This window comes from Peromyscus californicus, unplaced genomic scaffold (genome assembly GCF_007827085.1).
Source record: "Peromyscus californicus insignis strain IS unplaced genomic scaffold, ASM782708v3 Scaffold_9__1_contigs__length_137607984, whole genome shotgun sequence".
Classification (NCBI taxonomy): Eukaryota; Metazoa; Chordata; class Mammalia; order Rodentia; family Cricetidae; genus Peromyscus; species Peromyscus californicus.
The window spans coordinates 68,713,775-68,731,417 of NW_026294617.1; the positions used below are offsets into that span (position 1 = coordinate 68,713,775).

General features: G+C 50.8%; 1 protein-coding gene across 3 annotated transcripts; it reads right to left on the reverse strand.

Moving 5' to 3' along the window:
* Positions 1 to 161: 161 nt before the first annotated feature.
* On the reverse strand, positions 162 to 14,532 carry Hcn3 (hyperpolarization activated cyclic nucleotide gated potassium channel 3). Of its 3 annotated transcripts, XM_052731384.1 has the most exons (8): positions 14,060 to 14,525; positions 7,263 to 7,692; positions 4,822 to 4,983; positions 4,226 to 4,444; positions 3,709 to 3,855; positions 3,086 to 3,326; positions 2,009 to 2,173; positions 162 to 1,656 (listed from the first exon to the last, which is right to left on the reverse strand). In XM_052731384.1, exons 1-8 carry the CDS (start codon positions 14,332 to 14,334, stop codon positions 956 to 958), a joined length of 2,340 nt encoding a protein of 779 aa, XP_052587344.1. In that variant the 5' UTR covers positions 14,335 to 14,525; the 3' UTR covers positions 162 to 955. The 3 variants fall into 3 exon arrangements, with proteins under 3 accessions (XP_052587344.1, XP_052587346.1, XP_052587345.1); XM_052731386.1 differs by lacking the exons at positions 162 to 1,656; positions 3,086 to 3,326 and having other exon boundaries at positions 2,008 to 2,173; positions 14,060 to 14,528; XM_052731385.1 differs by lacking the exons at positions 162 to 1,656; positions 2,009 to 2,173; positions 3,086 to 3,326; positions 3,709 to 3,855 and adding an exon at positions 3,882 to 4,118 and having other exon boundaries at positions 14,060 to 14,532.
* Between the last annotated feature and the right edge of the window lie 3,111 nt (positions 14,533 to 17,643).

Genomic DNA, 17,643 nt, shown 5'->3' on the forward strand with positions numbered 1-17,643 from the left:
GAATAATAAGTGCAGTCCTCCTATCACCCCCTCTTTCCACTACCTCAATTCAGAGTCTGAGTACCGCTGCTGATGGCATTGTGCAAGGACCACAAAGATGTCCCCCTGTCCCCCAGTCTCCCTACAGATAAAGGAATGAGTAACAAAATGAACAAGTCAAATTAGCAAATGAATAAATAAAATTAATAAGTGATTGAATAAATAAGACAAAGAAGGAAAGATAAAAGGTCACATGAGGATTCAGCCCCTTGCCCCCCACCTGGGGGAAGCTAGGCTGGCATAATTAGTAAGGAGGTGCCAAGTGTCCCTTAGCTTTAAGGGTAACACCACTGAGGCAGGGGCACAGTGAAGAGCAGCTTCTAGTGTACAAAGGCAGCGCTACCACACAGGAGCTGTGGAGGGCAGGCTACAGCGGGCAGACACATGTCCTCACCCGCTGTGACGCCCACACCTAAGAGGGTAGATGTTCACACTCAGGACCCCAGACATGTGTTGGCGGTGATAGATAACTGACAGTACCCAGCTATGAGGAAGGGAACAGGACGATAAGACACCCTGGGCAGAGCCCACAGGGTCACTCACAGGGAAACAGCCATCTAGTTACTTGGCAGTGATGGTGGCAGCGAGTATTTGTGCTTAGTAAAGGCAGGGTTGTGGGCCCGTGCCTGCACCTGGCAGGACAGTGGCCTGGGGACACCCTTGTCAGAGGGCTCTGAGTCACTTCTACTTGGCAGTGGAGACGCACAATGCCTTGAACATGGCAGGCAGTGGGTACCTATGATGAATGGGTGTGTGACTAGGATTAGCAGGCTGCAGCTGCTTGAGCTGAGGACACAGAACAGCTTCATAGTAGTAAGGGGCAGTATTGTAGATCCGTCAGCCTTCCCCACGGAGCCTCTACCCTCAGGCACACATTATTGCATGCCAATAGCTAAGGCTAGTGTAACCTAGGATTTCACATGTTGGCAGAAATTTGGGGACCTTTGGGGGTAACTGGCTCAGGCACTGATGACCTGGGCGGCTGGACTGTCCCTGGAGGCTTGGCCAGGAGCCCCGAGGGGGGCAGGCGCTCACTTCCAGAGCCTTTGCGCCTAGGAGAACCATCACCTGTGGCTCGCTGAGGCAGAGAAGGTTGAGAGGCAGAGAGTGGGCGGCCCCGAGGTCCTAGCCTCCGACCACCTCCTCCTGGGGGAGGGCCCAACAGGGACACCTGGGAACGCCCTGCCCGAGATAGGCTGGCATGGAGGGTTCGGGCAGGTGGAGCAGGCAGGCGAGAGGTGGACGCCCAAGGTCCCCGGGCCAGCAGAGGACCTGCTCGGACAGGCACCAGTGGGGAGGCTGGGGAGCCTGCTGAGCGTCTAGCAGATCGAGCAAGGAGGGCCGCTGGAGAGTCAGGGGAGAGGGGCAGAGGGCCTCGCTGGTGAGTCAGGGCTATGGCCACGCTGGAGGTCACAGCAGCTGCCTGCAGAGGTGCGTGCACCAGTGGTTCCCACAGCACTGGCTTTCCACTGAGCCGAGCTCCGGTGCCAGGAGCCAGGCCCCGAACACCACGAGCCATGTCTCTGTCGTGTTGTACCAAATGCTGCTCCATGACGCCACCGCTGCTGCCTGGACTCGGCTCAGAGCGTTTCCGCTGCAATATCGAATTCTTTTTGCCTACAAGTTATTCCAGGACCAAGAAGTTAGGAGAGAGAAGGAATCTAAGATGGAGGTTGGACACCAGAGTGTGGGGGAGTCTGAGGGATAGGGGATGGGGAGTCAGAAGTATAAAGAGAATGCTGGGCAAAAGGAGCTGGAAGGTGGTATCAATCAGAAACGGTGAGTTAAGGACCAGTACTCAGGAGGACTTGGGGAATGAAGGTCTAGGGAGACATATCCATGGCTATGGCTTGCTAGAGGTAAGAATAGTAGCCGTGGAGGCATGGACGCACTAGAGCCAGGCTCCTTGCTATGGAAATGCGGTGAGGCACAGCCTGGACCCAGAGCAGATACAGTAGACAGGCCTCACCGATACGACGAAGCCGGTCCATGGCCACGGTCTCGAAAGCCCTCCGCATCATTGGGAACTCCTCCAGCACCGCATTGAAGTGGTCCACGCTGAGTGAGTAGAGGCGACAATAGGTGTCAGCCCGGACACTGGCTGTTCGTCGGCCCCGAGTCAGCAAGCAGATCTCTGCAAAGGTTAGGAAAGGCCTCAATCCCTGTCCCGAAAGCTCCCTCCCACTAGGCCTGCAGCAGCTAACCCAGCACGCTCAGACTCGGGAGAAATCAAGGTGTAAGGTCCCTAACTGCTCCAAGCATGGCCTGTCTCCCAACCCGCACCTCGGGGAGGCCGCTCTCTGACTTTTTCATTCTCTCCAAACTAAGTGAGCAAACAGGTCTGCCAGCCTCAGGTGCTCTCAGTTACTCTGCTCCACATTAACTCCAGTCCCAGTCCTACGGCTCCGTCCCAGGGTGCAGCCTACCCTCCTGCCCTGAGTGAAGACCCAGAGGAGAAAAGCAGGCTGATGAGAGCGAGTGCAACTGATGGGAAGCTTGGAGGCGATGGGGGCTGGCAGGCTGTGTGAGCCTCAGGACACTGGGCATTAGTGGGCAGCCCTTCTTCCGCTGCCACAGCCTGGGTTCCTGGACAGCTCCACAAAGCTTAAGTCTGTGGGATAGCGCTGCTTCCTTCCTAGCTTCCCCTCAACTCACAGTATCCGTTGGCCCAGCAGCCTGCAGCCTGGCCATGCACTGGACTCTCCCGAGAAAAAATAAAATAAAAAGCAACTGCCAGGTGTGGTGGTGCATGCCATTAATCCCAGCATTTGGGTGGCAGAGGCTGTTAGGTCTCTAAGTATGAGGCCAGCCTGGTCTACATATCAAGTTCCAGGACAGCCAGAGCTACATAAAAGAGAGACCTGTCTCAATCAATCCAAATAAAACACAGAGCCTCACGCCCCAGCTCAGAGACTCCCTGAGAAGGCCTGGGGGAAGGGCTGTTCTGTGACTCTGCAGCACACACAGGCGGGGGCCCTGATCCTAAGGAGCAACTGCATGCTGTCCAATGCTCATGACCCCCCCACCTTCCCCGAGGCCTGCTGACCCCCAAAGTAGGATCCGTCAGTGAGGCGAGTGTCCCGGGCGCCCCGTGCCAGCACACTGAGCAGCCCATGCTGGATGAAGTACATCTTCCTGCCCACGGAGCCCTCACGCACCACCAGGTCCCCTGGCTGGAAGACCTCAAAACGGAGCTTGGTGAGTACGGCAGTGACGAAGCTGGGGTCAGCGTGAGCAAACAGCGGCATGTGGGCCACCAGGCCCCGGCAGGTGAAGTTAATAATCTCCTGGACATAGGAGGGGCTATCAGACAGGCTTCGCCCCCTGCTGGAAGATGCCCCCACCAAGCTCATCTGTCTCCAGAAACCATCCATCCTGTCAAGATCTGCCGATGGATGGGGATGCTACAGTGGGTACGGGGACCTCCCTGAGGACCTGCCTTCAAAACCTTTCCAGCATGGCATCCTACAGTCCCTTTTCATACAGCCTTCACTCCCATAAGACCCTCCGCAGAGCGCCATCACTCCTCAAATACTTGTCCTCCCACGGGGCCATCTGTGGACCTCAGTCCCTACAGGAGCACATAAGCACTCCCTTGTAAGCCAGGCAGCACCTCCAGAAGCCCAGATCCTTGAAGAGCCCTTCCCACAAGGCCCAGCCCGGCCCCACCTCCCGAAGCGGCTCGCTCAGCTCCCCCAGGATGCTCTCTTCATCAAACATCTTGCCCTGGTAGCGGTGCTCGTAGTACTCGTGGATCCGCTGCCGTGTGTCAGCGGGCAGCTTGTGGAAGGACATGTACTGCTCCACCTGCTTGTACTGCGGAGGAGGACGTGGAGATAGGGGGCCAAAACAATGGGGTGCCGGGGGTGGGTGGGGGGTACAGAAAGTCACAGACACAAGCTGGACCCAGAGCTAATAAACATGGTAAATACAGGTAGGTAGACACAGAGCCACGAAGGACGTATGGATAATGGTAGAAACAGGGAAGACACAGCAGTTACAGAAAACCCCAAATGTGGAGGGGGGAGGGGTCCGAGGACAGAGGCACAGAGACAGACCCGGAAGTGTTTCACACAGGACTGTGGGACAAATGGACACGAGGCAGGAGAGGATACACAGGCCCCTCAGAACACAACCTCTAGCTGGTCTCCATGCCCCACCCCTTCCCTCTCTTGTCCCTACTAACCTTTTCCTGGTACTGTCGCCGGGAAGAGTCCAGGGACTGGATGAGAGCAGTGGCGTGGCCGATGAACATGGCGTAGCAGGTGGCCCCCACAATCATGCTGAGCATGGTGAGCCAGACGTCGGGCATGCCCACGGGGGCCTGCTGCCCATAGCCAATGCACAGCATGTGGCTCATGGCCTTGAACAGGGCATGGGAGTACTGGCGGCCCCAGGAGTGGTTCTGGGGACAGAGTGTGTTGCAGACAGGGCATGGGCCCTCGGTCTCATTCTCCACCTGCTCCCTTTCAGTACTTGCCTGCCCCTCTACTTCAGCCCTTCCTCTCAGCAGTCACTTGTTTAGTGTGTGGAGTTCTCAAGGCAAAGGGGCTTCTGTGCACGGGGACCTGTTTTTGTCTAGGTCTCCTCCGCCTGTTCCCTCCAACATACAAGCATGATGTCCTCTCTCTAGGTTTCTTCCCCTTCCCCTCCCCCAACCCCATCTCCTCCTGTCATCTTTCTGGGTCTCCCCCACCTCCTGCTCCCTGTGGTTACCCCTGTTCTTCAGGCAGAAGAGCCCTTAAGAGACCCAGGAGTACCAGAGCTGGGGGGACTTCTCACCACCATGCGGTTCATGGAGACCCAGCAGTCGGAAGGGAAGTCCTGTAGCATGGGGACCAGGAACTGCAGACAGCCGTCCCAGTGACACAGCAGCAACATCATTCCAATGAGGTTGAAGATTCGAACCACCGCACTGGCCAGGTCATAGGTCATGTGAAAGATCTGAGGGGTCCAAGGAAGCACCGCTGTATTTAGGAACCCCTCTTGGCTGGTCCTCCTCCAGTTCCAGCCCTGCAGACTCCCCTTGAACCTTGCTCTCCCTTCCCCAGTCTCTCTGAATTTAAAAAAAAAAAAAAATGTAGCCATTAACCTGGCCTGGTGTCAAGTACCTGTAATCCCAGCTAATAGAGAAACAGGCAGGAGGATCAGAAGTTTAAGGCCAGCCTAGGCAAGATTTTTTTTTCCTTTCAAATTTTAAAAAACTGTGAGCAAGGGGCTGGAGAGATGGCTCAGTGGTTAAGGGCACTGGCTGTTCTTCCAGAGGTCCTGAGTTCAATTCCCAGCAACCACATGGTGGCTCACAACCATCTGTAATGAGATATGGCACCCTCTTCTGGCCTGCAGGCAGAACACTGTATATATAACAAATAAATTTTATCTTTTTTTTTTTTTTTTTTTTTTTTTTTGATTTTTCGAGACAAGGTTTCTCTGTGTAGCTTTGGAGCCTGTCCTGGAACTCACTCTGTAGCCCAGGCTGGCCTCAAACTCACAAAGATCCACCTGGTTCTGCCTCCCGAATGCTGGGATTAAAGGCGTGCGCCACCACTGCCCGGCATAATAAATAAATCTTAAAAAACAAAACAAAACAAACAAAAAACACACTTTGAGCGTGTTATAGTGGTGCACACCTTTTATCCCAGCACTCAGGAGACAGAGGCAGGTGGATCTCTGAGTTCAAGGCCAGCCTGGTCTACATAGCAAGCTTCAGGACAGTCAGGGCTACCTTGTCTCAAAATTTAAAACAACAAAATGTTTATGTATATGGGTGTTTTGTCTGCATATATGTCTGTGTATCATATGCATGTCTGGTGTCCTTGGAGACCAGAGGGTGTCTGATCCCCTTGAACCACAGTTACAGACAGTTGTGAGCCAGCATGTAAGAGCAGGCGATTGAACTCGGGTCTTCTGGAAGAGCAGCCAGTGCTCTTAACTGCTGAGCCATCTCTCCAATCCCCAGTCTGGGGAACTTAGTAAGATCCTATCTCAAAATAAAAAGGGCCGGAGAAATGATTCAACAGTTAAGAGCACTGGCTGCTTTTCCAGAGGACATGGGTTTGATTCCCAGCATCCACATGGAGGCTCACAACTCCAGTCCAACTCCACAGGTACCAGGCACATATGTAGTATAGAGACATACATATAAATAACAAATACTTTTCAAATAAATAAGTAAAAGTATAAAGAGGACTGGGGATATGACCCAGTGGCAAGCACTTCCCTAGCACATGTGAGGCCCTAGGTTCAATCCCCAGGAAGGCATGGAGGTATAAGAGGCCATCATTTATTTGTATAGGCCCTCAGGACACATGGTTGCTTTTCTCATTTTTTATGTAGGGAGACGGAAGCCAACTCTGTGCCTAGAATTAAACAGTGTTGAGGCTGAGACTCGGAGAATTCTAGATTGCACAGGCTGCCCAGGAGCAGCCTGGGGAAGTAGGAACGTGGCATTCACCTTGTAATGTCCTCAGGACAAGGATTAACACCAGCACTCCTCTTCCAAGAGCATTAAAGAGAACAGATCATTTCTGGACGTGGTGGTTCATATCTGTATTCCTAGCACCTAGGAACTGAGGCAGGAGGACTGTCAAAAGACCGAGGCCAGCCTGGGCTACAGTATGAGAGCCTGTCTCAAAAAGCTGAAACCAAATCAAACCAAACCAAAAGCCCAGCTGACTCCTGGGAACGTGCTGTGTGGCGATGCCTTTCTCAGCACTTCACACATTAACTCCAACCACATCACACACAACATACCAACCAAGGGCAGTATATCTGACACTGTCACCCTATGCAAGAGGCCTGAGACAGCACAGCGTACACAGAGCCACCAAACTCTGCTGCCCGAAGAGGCACCTCCTTTCCATACCCAGTCCTCCACTTCAAGAACCAACTAGCTCTCGCATTTAATCCCAGCACTCGGGAGGCAGAGCCAGGCGGATCTCTGTGAGTTCGAGGCCAGCCTGGGCTACCAAAAAAGAACCAACTAGCTCTCAAGCGTTTGAGCAGCTGGAGTGCCCCACCTCTCGGAATCCCCACCCTCACCCCAGACCGCATTCCCCAAACGCTCCTTCTGTCCCCGATTCTCTCCTACCAACTTGGCAGAGAATTCACACTGGGAAGCCTCACCTATCTTCCCCACCCCATGAAGTCACCAGGGCTCCACCCGTAGCACCTTCCCAAGGAGTCCGATAACCCCCCCCCCCCCGCCCACCTCCCCACCCCACCTCCTCCCACTGGTGTATGTAGCGGATGAGGCGGGAGAGACGGAGCAGCCGCAGCAGGCTAAGGATCTTGGTGAATCTAACGATGCGCAGGGCCCGAGCCGTTTTGTAGACCTCAGCGTCTAGTCGTGGCTCCAACTCCACCACCAGGAAGATGTAATCCACAGGAATGGAGGAGATCAGGTCAACCAGGAACCAGGTGCGTAGGTAACGTGTGCGGATGGCCCTGGGCGCCAGCAGGATCTCAGCACCTTCCTCCACCACGATGCCAGTTCGGAAGTTGAGCACCAGGTCCAGCAGGAAGAAAGTGTCAGAGAGGACATTGAAGACGATCCAGGGTGGCGAGTTCTCCTCCTTGAAGAAAGTGATGCCCACAGGCAGTACTATGAGGTTCCCCACCATCAGCAGCAGCATGATCAGGTCCCAGTAAAACCTAAAACAGGTATGGGATGGAGAGAGCAAGGTCGGGCCATACTCCATCAACTGCTCTATCGACAGAAAATAGTCTGACACAGCTAACAGTGGTCAAGAATACACAATCACAAAACGGTCATTTAAATCCACTCAGAGTGGAGACTGGAATCACCATTTGGGAAACGAGTTAGCATTATTTAGCAGGGTCAGACATTTGTAGTCCCTGCAACTCTGTTCCCTTGTATATAAACACCCAACGGGAACATGCTCTCTAGGAAATATAACTAGTAATGTCTACAGCAGGATTAAACTTGGGAACAACTCAAAAGTCTACCAGTAGAAAATGGAGAGGGCCGGGTGGTGGTGGCACACACCTTTAATCCCAGCACTTGGGAGGCAGAGCCAGGCAGATCTCTGTGAGTTTGAGGCCGAGGCACAAAGCTACACAGAGAAATCCTGTCTCAAAAGAAAAAAAAAGAAAAGGAAAAGAAAATGGAAAGGGCTGGAGAGACAGTTCAGCAGTTAAGAGCACGTGCTGCTCTTGCTGAGGACCTGAGTTTGATTCCTAGCACCCACACTCACAACCATCTGTTAACTCCAGGTCCAGGGGATCTGATGCCCTCTTCTGGCCCCAAGGGCACCAAGCAAACAGAGAGTACACAGCCGTACATGCAGGCAAAACACACTCATATAGAAAACATACATAAATTTTTTTAAATGTAGGTAAATAAGACATAATACATAGAGGCAAATATGTCCACAGCTGGGAACCCTATACAGCAGCATAGATGAATCTCACACTTGAAAAAAGAGAGAGAGATTTATCTTTACTTGTGAGTTGCTCTCACATGTGTAAGAACATCGTGAGCGTGTTAGAAGACAGCATTGGATCCCCTGGAACTGGAATTACACAAAGTTGTGAGCCACCATGTGGGGCTGGGAACCAAACCCAGATCCTCTACAAGAACAGCCAGTACTTTTTTAAAAAAATAATTTAAATTAAAAAACTTTTTATTGAAAATAGATTTTTTTCATACAACATATTCTGACCACGGGTTCCCCTTCCTCGACTCTTTCCAGATCCCCCCTCCTCCCCACCCACCCAAATCCATGCCTTTCCTTCTCTCTCTCATTAGAAAACCAACAAGCAACTAAACAAATCAAAACAGGACAAAACAAATGAGCAGGAAAAAAAGGACCAAAGAAAAAGCACAAGAAACACACACACACACGTGAGATACATTCACACACCCAGATCCCATAAAAACACAAAATCGGAAGCCGTAACATACAAGCAAATGAGCTGTAAGGTTAAAATGCATGTCCAGACAAAGCATTATGAGACGAAAACCCTCCAAAATTACCACTGAGTTCATTTTGTGTTGGTTATCTACTGCTGACATGTGGCCTGCCCTTAGGGGTTGTAAACCCGGTGAGACACCATTGGAGAACACATTTCCTTTTCAAGAGGTTGTTCAGGGGAGACAGCTTCCGGGTCAGGGATTGGGGCTTGCGTCCACCTCCCCATCAATGCTGGTTCCCCATCTGGCTCAGACCTGTGCAGGCCCCATACATGCTGCCAGTCTTTTCGAGTTCACGTAAGTAAGAGTAAGTCCTGCAGGGTCCAGAAGGCTTTGCTCCGTGGTGTCTTCCATCCCCACTGGCCCTTACAATCTTTCTGCCTCCTCTTTTGCATAGTTCCCTGAATCCTGAGGGAAGGGTTTTGCTGAAGACATCCCATTTAGGACTGAGTGTTCTAAGGGCTCTCATGTTCTACGCACTGTCCAGATGTGGTTCTCTGTATCTGTTCTCATACACTACAGGAGGAAGCTTTTCTGATGATGGCTGACCAAGATAATGATCAATGAATGTGGTGGTTTGAATAAGAATGGCCTCCGTAGGTTCAACATATATTTGAATGCTTTGTTACTAGGGAGTAGAAACTGCTTGAAAGGATTAGAAAGATTAGAAGGTGTGGCTTTGTTGCAGTAGATGTGGCTTTGTTGGAGGAAATGTGTCACTGGAGGTGGGCGTTGAGGTTTCAAAAGCCCACACCAGTCCCAGCCTCCCTCTCTGTCTCTCTACCTGTGAATCAGGATGTAGCTCTCAGCTACTGCTCCCGCATTGTGCTCACCGCTGTGATGATAATGGTCTAAGCGCTTCTGAAAATGTAAGCAAGCCCCCAATTAAATGTTTTCTTTTATAAGGGTTCCCTTGGTCATGGTATTTCTTTGTAGCAATACAACAGTGACTAAGACAATAGCTACATGCTGTTAAGAGTCATTTTATTACTATGTTCCTTTAGCAAAAACAGTAGTATTTGGCTTTCCCCTGGGTTCACAGCCCATCTAGTCTCAGGTTCTCGGCCATCTAAGCAGAGTCAGGCATGGGTTCCATCTTGTAGAGTAAACCTTAAATCCAATCAGACAGTGGTTGGTTAGGCACTTTTGTGCTACTACTGCCCCAGTGTATCGTACAGGCGGGTAGCCACTGCAGATCAAAGGGTTTGTAGCTGGGTTGGTGTTTACCTTTCTTGTCTGGTAACATACAAGAGTACCTTTCAGCCCTGTGAACACTAGCCGGTAGGAGTGAGCAGCCAGAGCTCTTAACCACTGAGCCATCTCTCATTTTTGACATTGAATAAAAGAAGCAAGAGACAGAGTACAAATTAGATGATTCCGTGTATACAAAGTTCTGAAACAGACACGGCTAAAGATTAGTATATATTGGTCTGGGAGTCATAGAAACGTGGTGAAAATATTTCTTTAAACCTTTCTGTTTTACTTATTTTTAATTTCTTTTTGGTGTGTGTATGTGTATGTGTGCATGACATGGGGGACATGTGGAGGTCAGGGGATGGTTTTGTGAATCCCATTCTCATCTCTGGGGGTTGACTTCAGATTACCAGGTCTGTGCAGCAAGTACCTTTACTGCTCTATCTTACTGCCTTTCTATTTTATTTTTATTTTATGGTGAAATTATTTTGATTGTTTAATACTATCTTTTTTATTTACAAGTTAGAATCGAGACAAAAACAACGGTTTAATGCCGGGCAGTGGTGGCGCACGCCCTTAATCCCAGCACTTGTCGGTATGCACAGTGCCACAAAAACTAGAATAGAGAAAGAATGATGTAATTCAGTGGTAAGTTGTGCCCTTAACATATTTGAGGATCTAGTTTCAATTCCCAGCACATTTCATCCACCTATGAAAAGTGAGAACACTGGATTTGAGATAAGAATGTGGGATTATATCATGGGACTTAGACTGTACTGCGGATATGTACAACCTCTTAAGATGACAGTTATAACATGAGCTTGCTTCATGTTACATATATGGGTATATTCAACCCTACTCTATAAGACCTCTGTAACCTGCCAGGCCTGGTTGGACAGATCTGTAATCCCTAATGCCAGCTCCTTTGAAGTTCAAGGCAGGGGATCACAAGTTCAAGGTTTGTTTGGAATAGAGAGAGAATTCAAGGCCAGCTTAGGCAGCTTAATGAGACTGTCTCAAAATAAAAAGAAGCTAGTAACGTGGCTCAGAAGACAAAGGCAGGTGTTGCCAAGTCTGACTGCATGAGTTCAATCCCTCAAACCCACACAGGGAAAGGGAGGGCCAGTTCCCAGCAATTGTACTTTGACCACAAGCACATGGTGTGTGAGAATGCATACACACACACACACTAAATAAATAGTTTTTCAAAAGTTTAAAAGCAAGTTGGAGCCGGGCGGCAGTGGTGCTCGCCTTTGATCCCAGCACTCGGGAGGCAGAGCCAGGCGGATCTCTGTGAGTTTGAGGTCAGCCTGGTCTACAGATCAAGAGCCAGGACAAGTACCAAAACTACACAGAGAAACCCTGTCTCGAAAAACTTAAAAAATAATAATAATAAGTGAGTTGGGATGAAGGTCTTCGTTGAAAAATTTTAACTAGCATGTCCGATGCGCTAGGTTAAATCCCATGAATGCCTAACCAAAACAACAACAGAAAACTATGCCAGGGCTGGAGAGATGGTCCAGTCAGCACACTGTCTACTGTGTAAACGCAAGGAACTGAGCTTGATCCCTGGCATGCACAAAAAAGAAGGAGCAGTGGTACATTTGTGGTGTTGAGGGGTGGGACAGGTGGGTCCCTGGAGCTCACTGGCTGGCCAGACAACCTAACTGAACCAATGAGCTCTAGGTTCTGGGGGAGCCATTCTCAAGGAGAAAAACAAGGTTGTGAAGAACATTGAGGGAGAAACCCAATGTCCACCTGTCCCTACACACACACACACACGCGCACACACACGCACACGCACACAGGTTAAAGGCATTTGAGGCTCTTGCAGAAGTCCCAGGTTTAGTTCCCAACACCCACACGGTAGTTCACAACCACCTGTAATTCTAGTTCCAGGAGATCTGGCCTCCCCAGTCACTGAATGCACATAATACACAGACACAGAAGCAGGCAAAGCATGCATACACATAAAGTAAATCTAAAATGTTTTCAAAAAGTAAACATGTACACAGCTGCACCCACCCACGTAAAAAAATACACCCAACACACACAAGGGCACCAATATTGTTCTTCAAATTCTTAAAACTAAGCACCCTCTGCTGATCTCACTGGGCTGATGGGCAATTTTTTCAGAGATAAGGGACTTGACAATGCGGCACAAACAGTAGCTGTAGTCATGGCTCCTCCACCCTTTATCTCCAGATTTCTAAAAACAGAGGCTGCTTCTCCGATCTCCCGCTCCCTGTCTATTTCTAGTCTAGGCTGTCCTGCCCTTCTCAGTCTTCCCCACCCCATTCCTCTTCTCCGACACAACTCGAACAGGGATTGTTTCCCTGTGGGTGGGGGGACTGCCATCCATGGCCGGGGTGGGACTAGACTATCCTGCACTCATCTACACTGGGCTTTTCAGGGGATGCCCATCCCCCTCCACAGCACCTCAGATGGCTGTGCACGCAGAGGACTCCCTAGGAGATCCCAAGGCAGCATGGCTTGAGATCCTTCCCTCCTCTTGGCTGCCTGTGCATGCTGAGAGTCTGGCTGAGACAGGCAAAGGCAAGCTACATTGCTTCAGAGGAAGCTGTGTAGCTATGAGGTCAGGAGGGAGAGCTTCATTCAGGAAAAGAAAAAAAAAAAAAAAAAACACTGGCGCACACATGATGGTTTCAGGTTAATCCCAGCACAGGTCCCAAACACGGCCCCTTCTGATTCTGATTGCAAAAGCAATCCTTTCAGCCCCTGAAAGGAACTTGATGGTTCCCAAGTCCAGACCCAGCCCCGGAAGCCCCTCAGACTTTGTGCTTTCACTCAACAACAGACCCTTGATGTTTCTTCCTCTCTTTCCACAGCTGCTGAGGAGAAATCTTGCACTGGGAAACACTGGGAGAGAGGAGGGAAAGGTCTGCCTCGCCATCAGAGCATCTTCACAGTCTGACTCACAGGCAGTCACAAGCCCAGCGGGTGATGTGGTGGAGGACCGAGAAGCAGCCCAACTATGAGGGGGATACGGCTTCTGGGGCTCTGTCTGAGGGTGAACTGGGGGAGGGGAGGGATCTGGGGAGGATAGATGGCAGGTGCGAGTGAAATCATAAAGAAGTGGAAAGAGCGATGAGAACTGGCGGAATATTTTCAGGGAGTGGGTATCTGAGGATGGAAGACACTGTCTGGGGTCTCCGACTGTGTTCCCAGGCTCCAGAGACACACCTCATCTCTTCATCTAAAAGCTGTCCTTCAACGTCCCCAAGGACAGGGCGGCCTTTCTCCCCTAGCGACCTTGATGTAGACGTACAGCCTGAAGGGGACTGTGAAATGGCTACACCCCACTCTCTGTCCCTTTCCTATGGGAAGCACCTGGGCGGTGGCCGAGCCCCGGCTTTCCGGCTTTCCTCCTCAACCGTTCCGAGTACCGGCCCCGCCCCGCCTCATCCCGCCTTCAGCACCACGGACAGCACCCAGCGCCGCGGACCCGGACTGACCCCGGTCACTCTCCAACGTCCCCAGCTTCCCTTGCAGTTCGGTGCCCCTAATCTGTTCGGCAGAACTGGGCAAATGCTTGGTGTGTGGGTAAAGCGTGGGAGAGATCGGAACTAGGCTTCTTCCTCAGGTCTCCCAGCTTTGGGGGTGTGATATAATTTCCCACACCCCCAGAAAACAAGTGCTGGTTTCCAAACTCCTACAGTCTCTGTGGTCCAGGTGGGTCATGGGGTTCCCGCACTGGGAAAACCAAAGTCCCTGGAGATTCTCTGATGTCTGCTGTCCCTTATGTCTCCCTAACCCGACAAAACACAGAGGACCTCGGGGTAGCCCGCCTAGGAATTCCCAGGCTGGGTTAGAGAAGGTGACTCTGCAGCTCCACCGGGCCGGTAGCCCTCCCGGCTGAGCCCCCCGTACCGGAAGTCGCTGTAGGGGTGGATGATCCAGGCCCCGGCGGACTTGACCCTCTCCTGCTCGATTTCCACCGCTTTGTGGCTGCCGAAGACCCGGAGAGAGAACTTGTTGACGGTCGGCTGCAGCAGCGTCCCGAGCTGCCGCCTCTTGGGCTCGGGCGCCGACTCCGGGACCCCGGCTGGGGCCGCGCGGGCCTGGGCGGGAGCGGCGGGAGGCGTCTCGCGCGCGGGGGTCGCCGCTTCGCCGGGCCCCGCCGCCGGCCGCGCCTCCTCCTCCATGACCGCCCTCACTCCAAGGGCCTCCCCAGCGGGTCTAAGGCCATGGCGGGCGCGCTGGTCCCTGGGAGCCCCAGCCAGGCACTCGAGCGAGCTTCCGAGCGGCGTGCGCCCGGGGCGCAGGGGGCGTGTGCAGGCGGCAGACGTGCGGGCGCGGCGCCCCCTGGTGAGTGAGGGCTGCGCGAGACCCGGCGGGGCGGGCCGCGGGCCCCACGGCAGCCCCCACCCCCGGAGAGGGCGTGGCCTGGGGGGGGTGCCGGGTGGGAGGGCGGCTCGCTGCTGGAGGCGGGAAACTCAATAATGGGGCATGTGCAGTCCGGGACTCTCCCGAGGGCCAGGTCACGGAGTGGAAATGTGAGCGGCTTCATCCCCATCCTTGGCCAGGGTATTCTGTTCTGATCATGTCCTGCTCAGCACTCTCTGGGTGTCTTCCTCCTCCTGAGAGCCGCTAAACTTCTTTCCGTAGTATGTTATTCCTGATTCATTAAGTCAACCTTTGTCGAAGGCCGCTGGCTGAGTGTCTGCCGAGGATGCAGAAATCAGCACAGAAATCTTTGCTATGAAGCCAATGGTTCATCTGCATAAACAGATCAACAAACAGGAAAATTCCGTACTACATGCCCTTAAGAGCGGAGCATCTCAGCTTCTTCCCTTTGTTTCCACCTCTTACTGCCACCACCTTAGAAAAGCCTTCTGCAGGCCGGGCGGTGGTGGCACACGCCTTTAATCCCAGCACTTGGGAGGCAGAGGCAGGTGGATCTCTGTGTGAGTTCCAGGAAAGGCGCAAAACTACACAGAGAAACCCTGTCTCGAAGAAAAAAAACAAAAAGAAAAGAAAAAGAAAGAAAAGCCCTCTGCATCTCCAACTAAATCGTTCCAGAAAGTTTCTGTTTTGTTTTTGACGTGGGTTGTAGCTCAGGTCTGTCTTAAACTCCTGGTCCGCCTGCCTCTACCTTTCAAGAGCTGGGATTACAAGTGTGTGCCACTACACCTGATTTTAGAAAAATTTAATAATTTTCAAAATTTGCTAGGCATGTTTGTGCACGACTTTAATCCCAGTACTGGAAGGCAGAGGCAGGCGGGTCTCTGAGTTCGAGGCCAGACTGGGCTCGATATATAGCATATCCCAGTACAGAGAAGGAGGAGGAGGAGGAGGAGGAGGAGGAGGAGGAGAAGAAGAAGAAGAAGAAGAAGAAGAAGAAGAAGAAGAAGAAGAAGAAAAGGTCTTAAATTCTCCTACACCAATTCATTCTCCCAGATCAATTCAATTCAATTTTTTCAGTCTTCAAGTAAACTTTCTTTTCTTTTCTTTTTTTTTTTTTTTTTTTTTTGGTTTTTCGAGACAAGGTTTCCCTGTGTAGCTTTGCGCCTTTCCTGGAACTCACTTGGTAGCCCAAGCTGGCCTCGAACTCACAGAGATCCGCCTGGCTCTGCCTCCCAAGTGCTGGGATTAAAGGCGTGCGCCACCACCGCCCGGCTCAAGTAAACTTTCTACACTCCACATGGAACTGTGGGACTTGCTTAAAGTCCTTAAAAGGTCCCCATTTTAGAAATACATTTAAGCTCCTTAGTAATACTATCACCAGGAATTTGGACTTAGTCTCAACAACTTGTATTTTATATAAATATTATGTATTTTGTGTGTATGAATGTTTATTCCTATGTATGTCAGCACCACGTGTGAGCCTGGTGCCTGCAGAGTAACAAGTGGGATCAGATCCCCTGGAACTGGAGTTACAGACAGTTGTCCGCCTCCATGCAGGTGCTGGGACTTGAACTGGGATCATTTGGAAGAGCAGCCAGTGTTCTTAACCACTGAGCCATCTCTGCACTCCTCAGCAATTTCTCTGCTAGTGGTCTTTCTCTTTCCTTTTTCTTTGTTTTTCAAGACAGGGTTTCTCCGTATAGCCCTGGCTATCCTGGCACTCACTCTGTAGCCCAGGCTGGCCTCGAAATCACAGAGATTCTCCTGCCTCTGCCTCCTGAGTCCTGGTATTAAAGGCGTGCACCACCGCGCCTGGAGAGTCGTCCTTTTCTGAAAAGCCAAAGCTTCAGTTGACAGAGTGCCTTCTTCTGCTGGCTCTGGGCCTCTATAAATAGTTTCCCTGCTTGTTATTTTCTTCCAGTTCTCTTTCCAACAACCTATTCACATCACACCTCCTCTGGGAAAACTAACAACACACATTCCTAATTTTTTTTTTTTTTTTTTTTTTTTTTTACCCTCAGACAGTCTAGAACTTTCTAGAGCAGATAGGGCAGCTCTCTTATTTTTTTTTTAATAATTTATTTATTACTTTATGTAAATTGGTGTTTTGCCTGCATGTATGTCTGTGTGAGGGTGTCAGATCTTGGAGTTTATGTTGTCAGCTGCCATGTGAGTGCTGGGAATTAAACCCAGGACCTCCGGAAGAACAGCCAGTGCCCTTAACCATGAAGCCATCTCTCCAGCCCCAGCAACACTCTTTATACTAGCTCTTGTCACAGGTTTACTTTGGTTGTTGTTTTGATACAGGGTCTTACTGCGCAGCCTTGGCTGGCTTGGAACACAATATGTAGATCAGGATGTCTGGAACTCACACAGAGCCATCTGCCTCTGCCACCATGCTTGGACACCATTATTCTGTTACGGGTCTAGGCCCTCTCCTGCTCAGTTCTCAGACGGATTTTCTGAGGAAAAACAACTTGTGCGGGGTACATGCTGGGCACACGTACAGTGAACAGTCAGTAAATGCTTGGTGAAAATGACCTGGGAAAGCCTCCCTGAGAAAGAAATTAAATTGCTTGCCTAATTCCTTCACACACACACACACACACACACACACACACACACACACACACACACACCTGTTTAGACAGGTCTTTCTATGTAGCCCTGGCTGTCTTCGAACTCATGCAGATATGCCGACCTTGAACTCATAGAGATCTGCCTGCCTCTGTTTCCAGAGTGCTGGATTAAAGGTGTGGGCAATCTGGCTTGACTCTCTTTCTTCATAGGAATTTCTAAACTATTTCTGGCTAATTAGTCTAATCTCCATTTGACTCTTCCACCTAGTTCCACTCTGATTTTCTTTAACTTTAATAGATTTACTGACTGAGGGTTGTTTCCCTCCCAATCCTCCTTTCTGGCAATTTCCTAGTTCCTTTATATTAGCATTGTTCTCTCCTTCCTGTTTTTTTAAAACTACACTTTAAAAAAAAAAAAATTTACGGCCTGCATGTGTACCTGTATAGTACATGCATGCAATGCCTGAAGAAGCTACAAGAGTGTCAAATGCCCTGGAACTGGAGCTACAAGGCTGATATGAGCTGTCA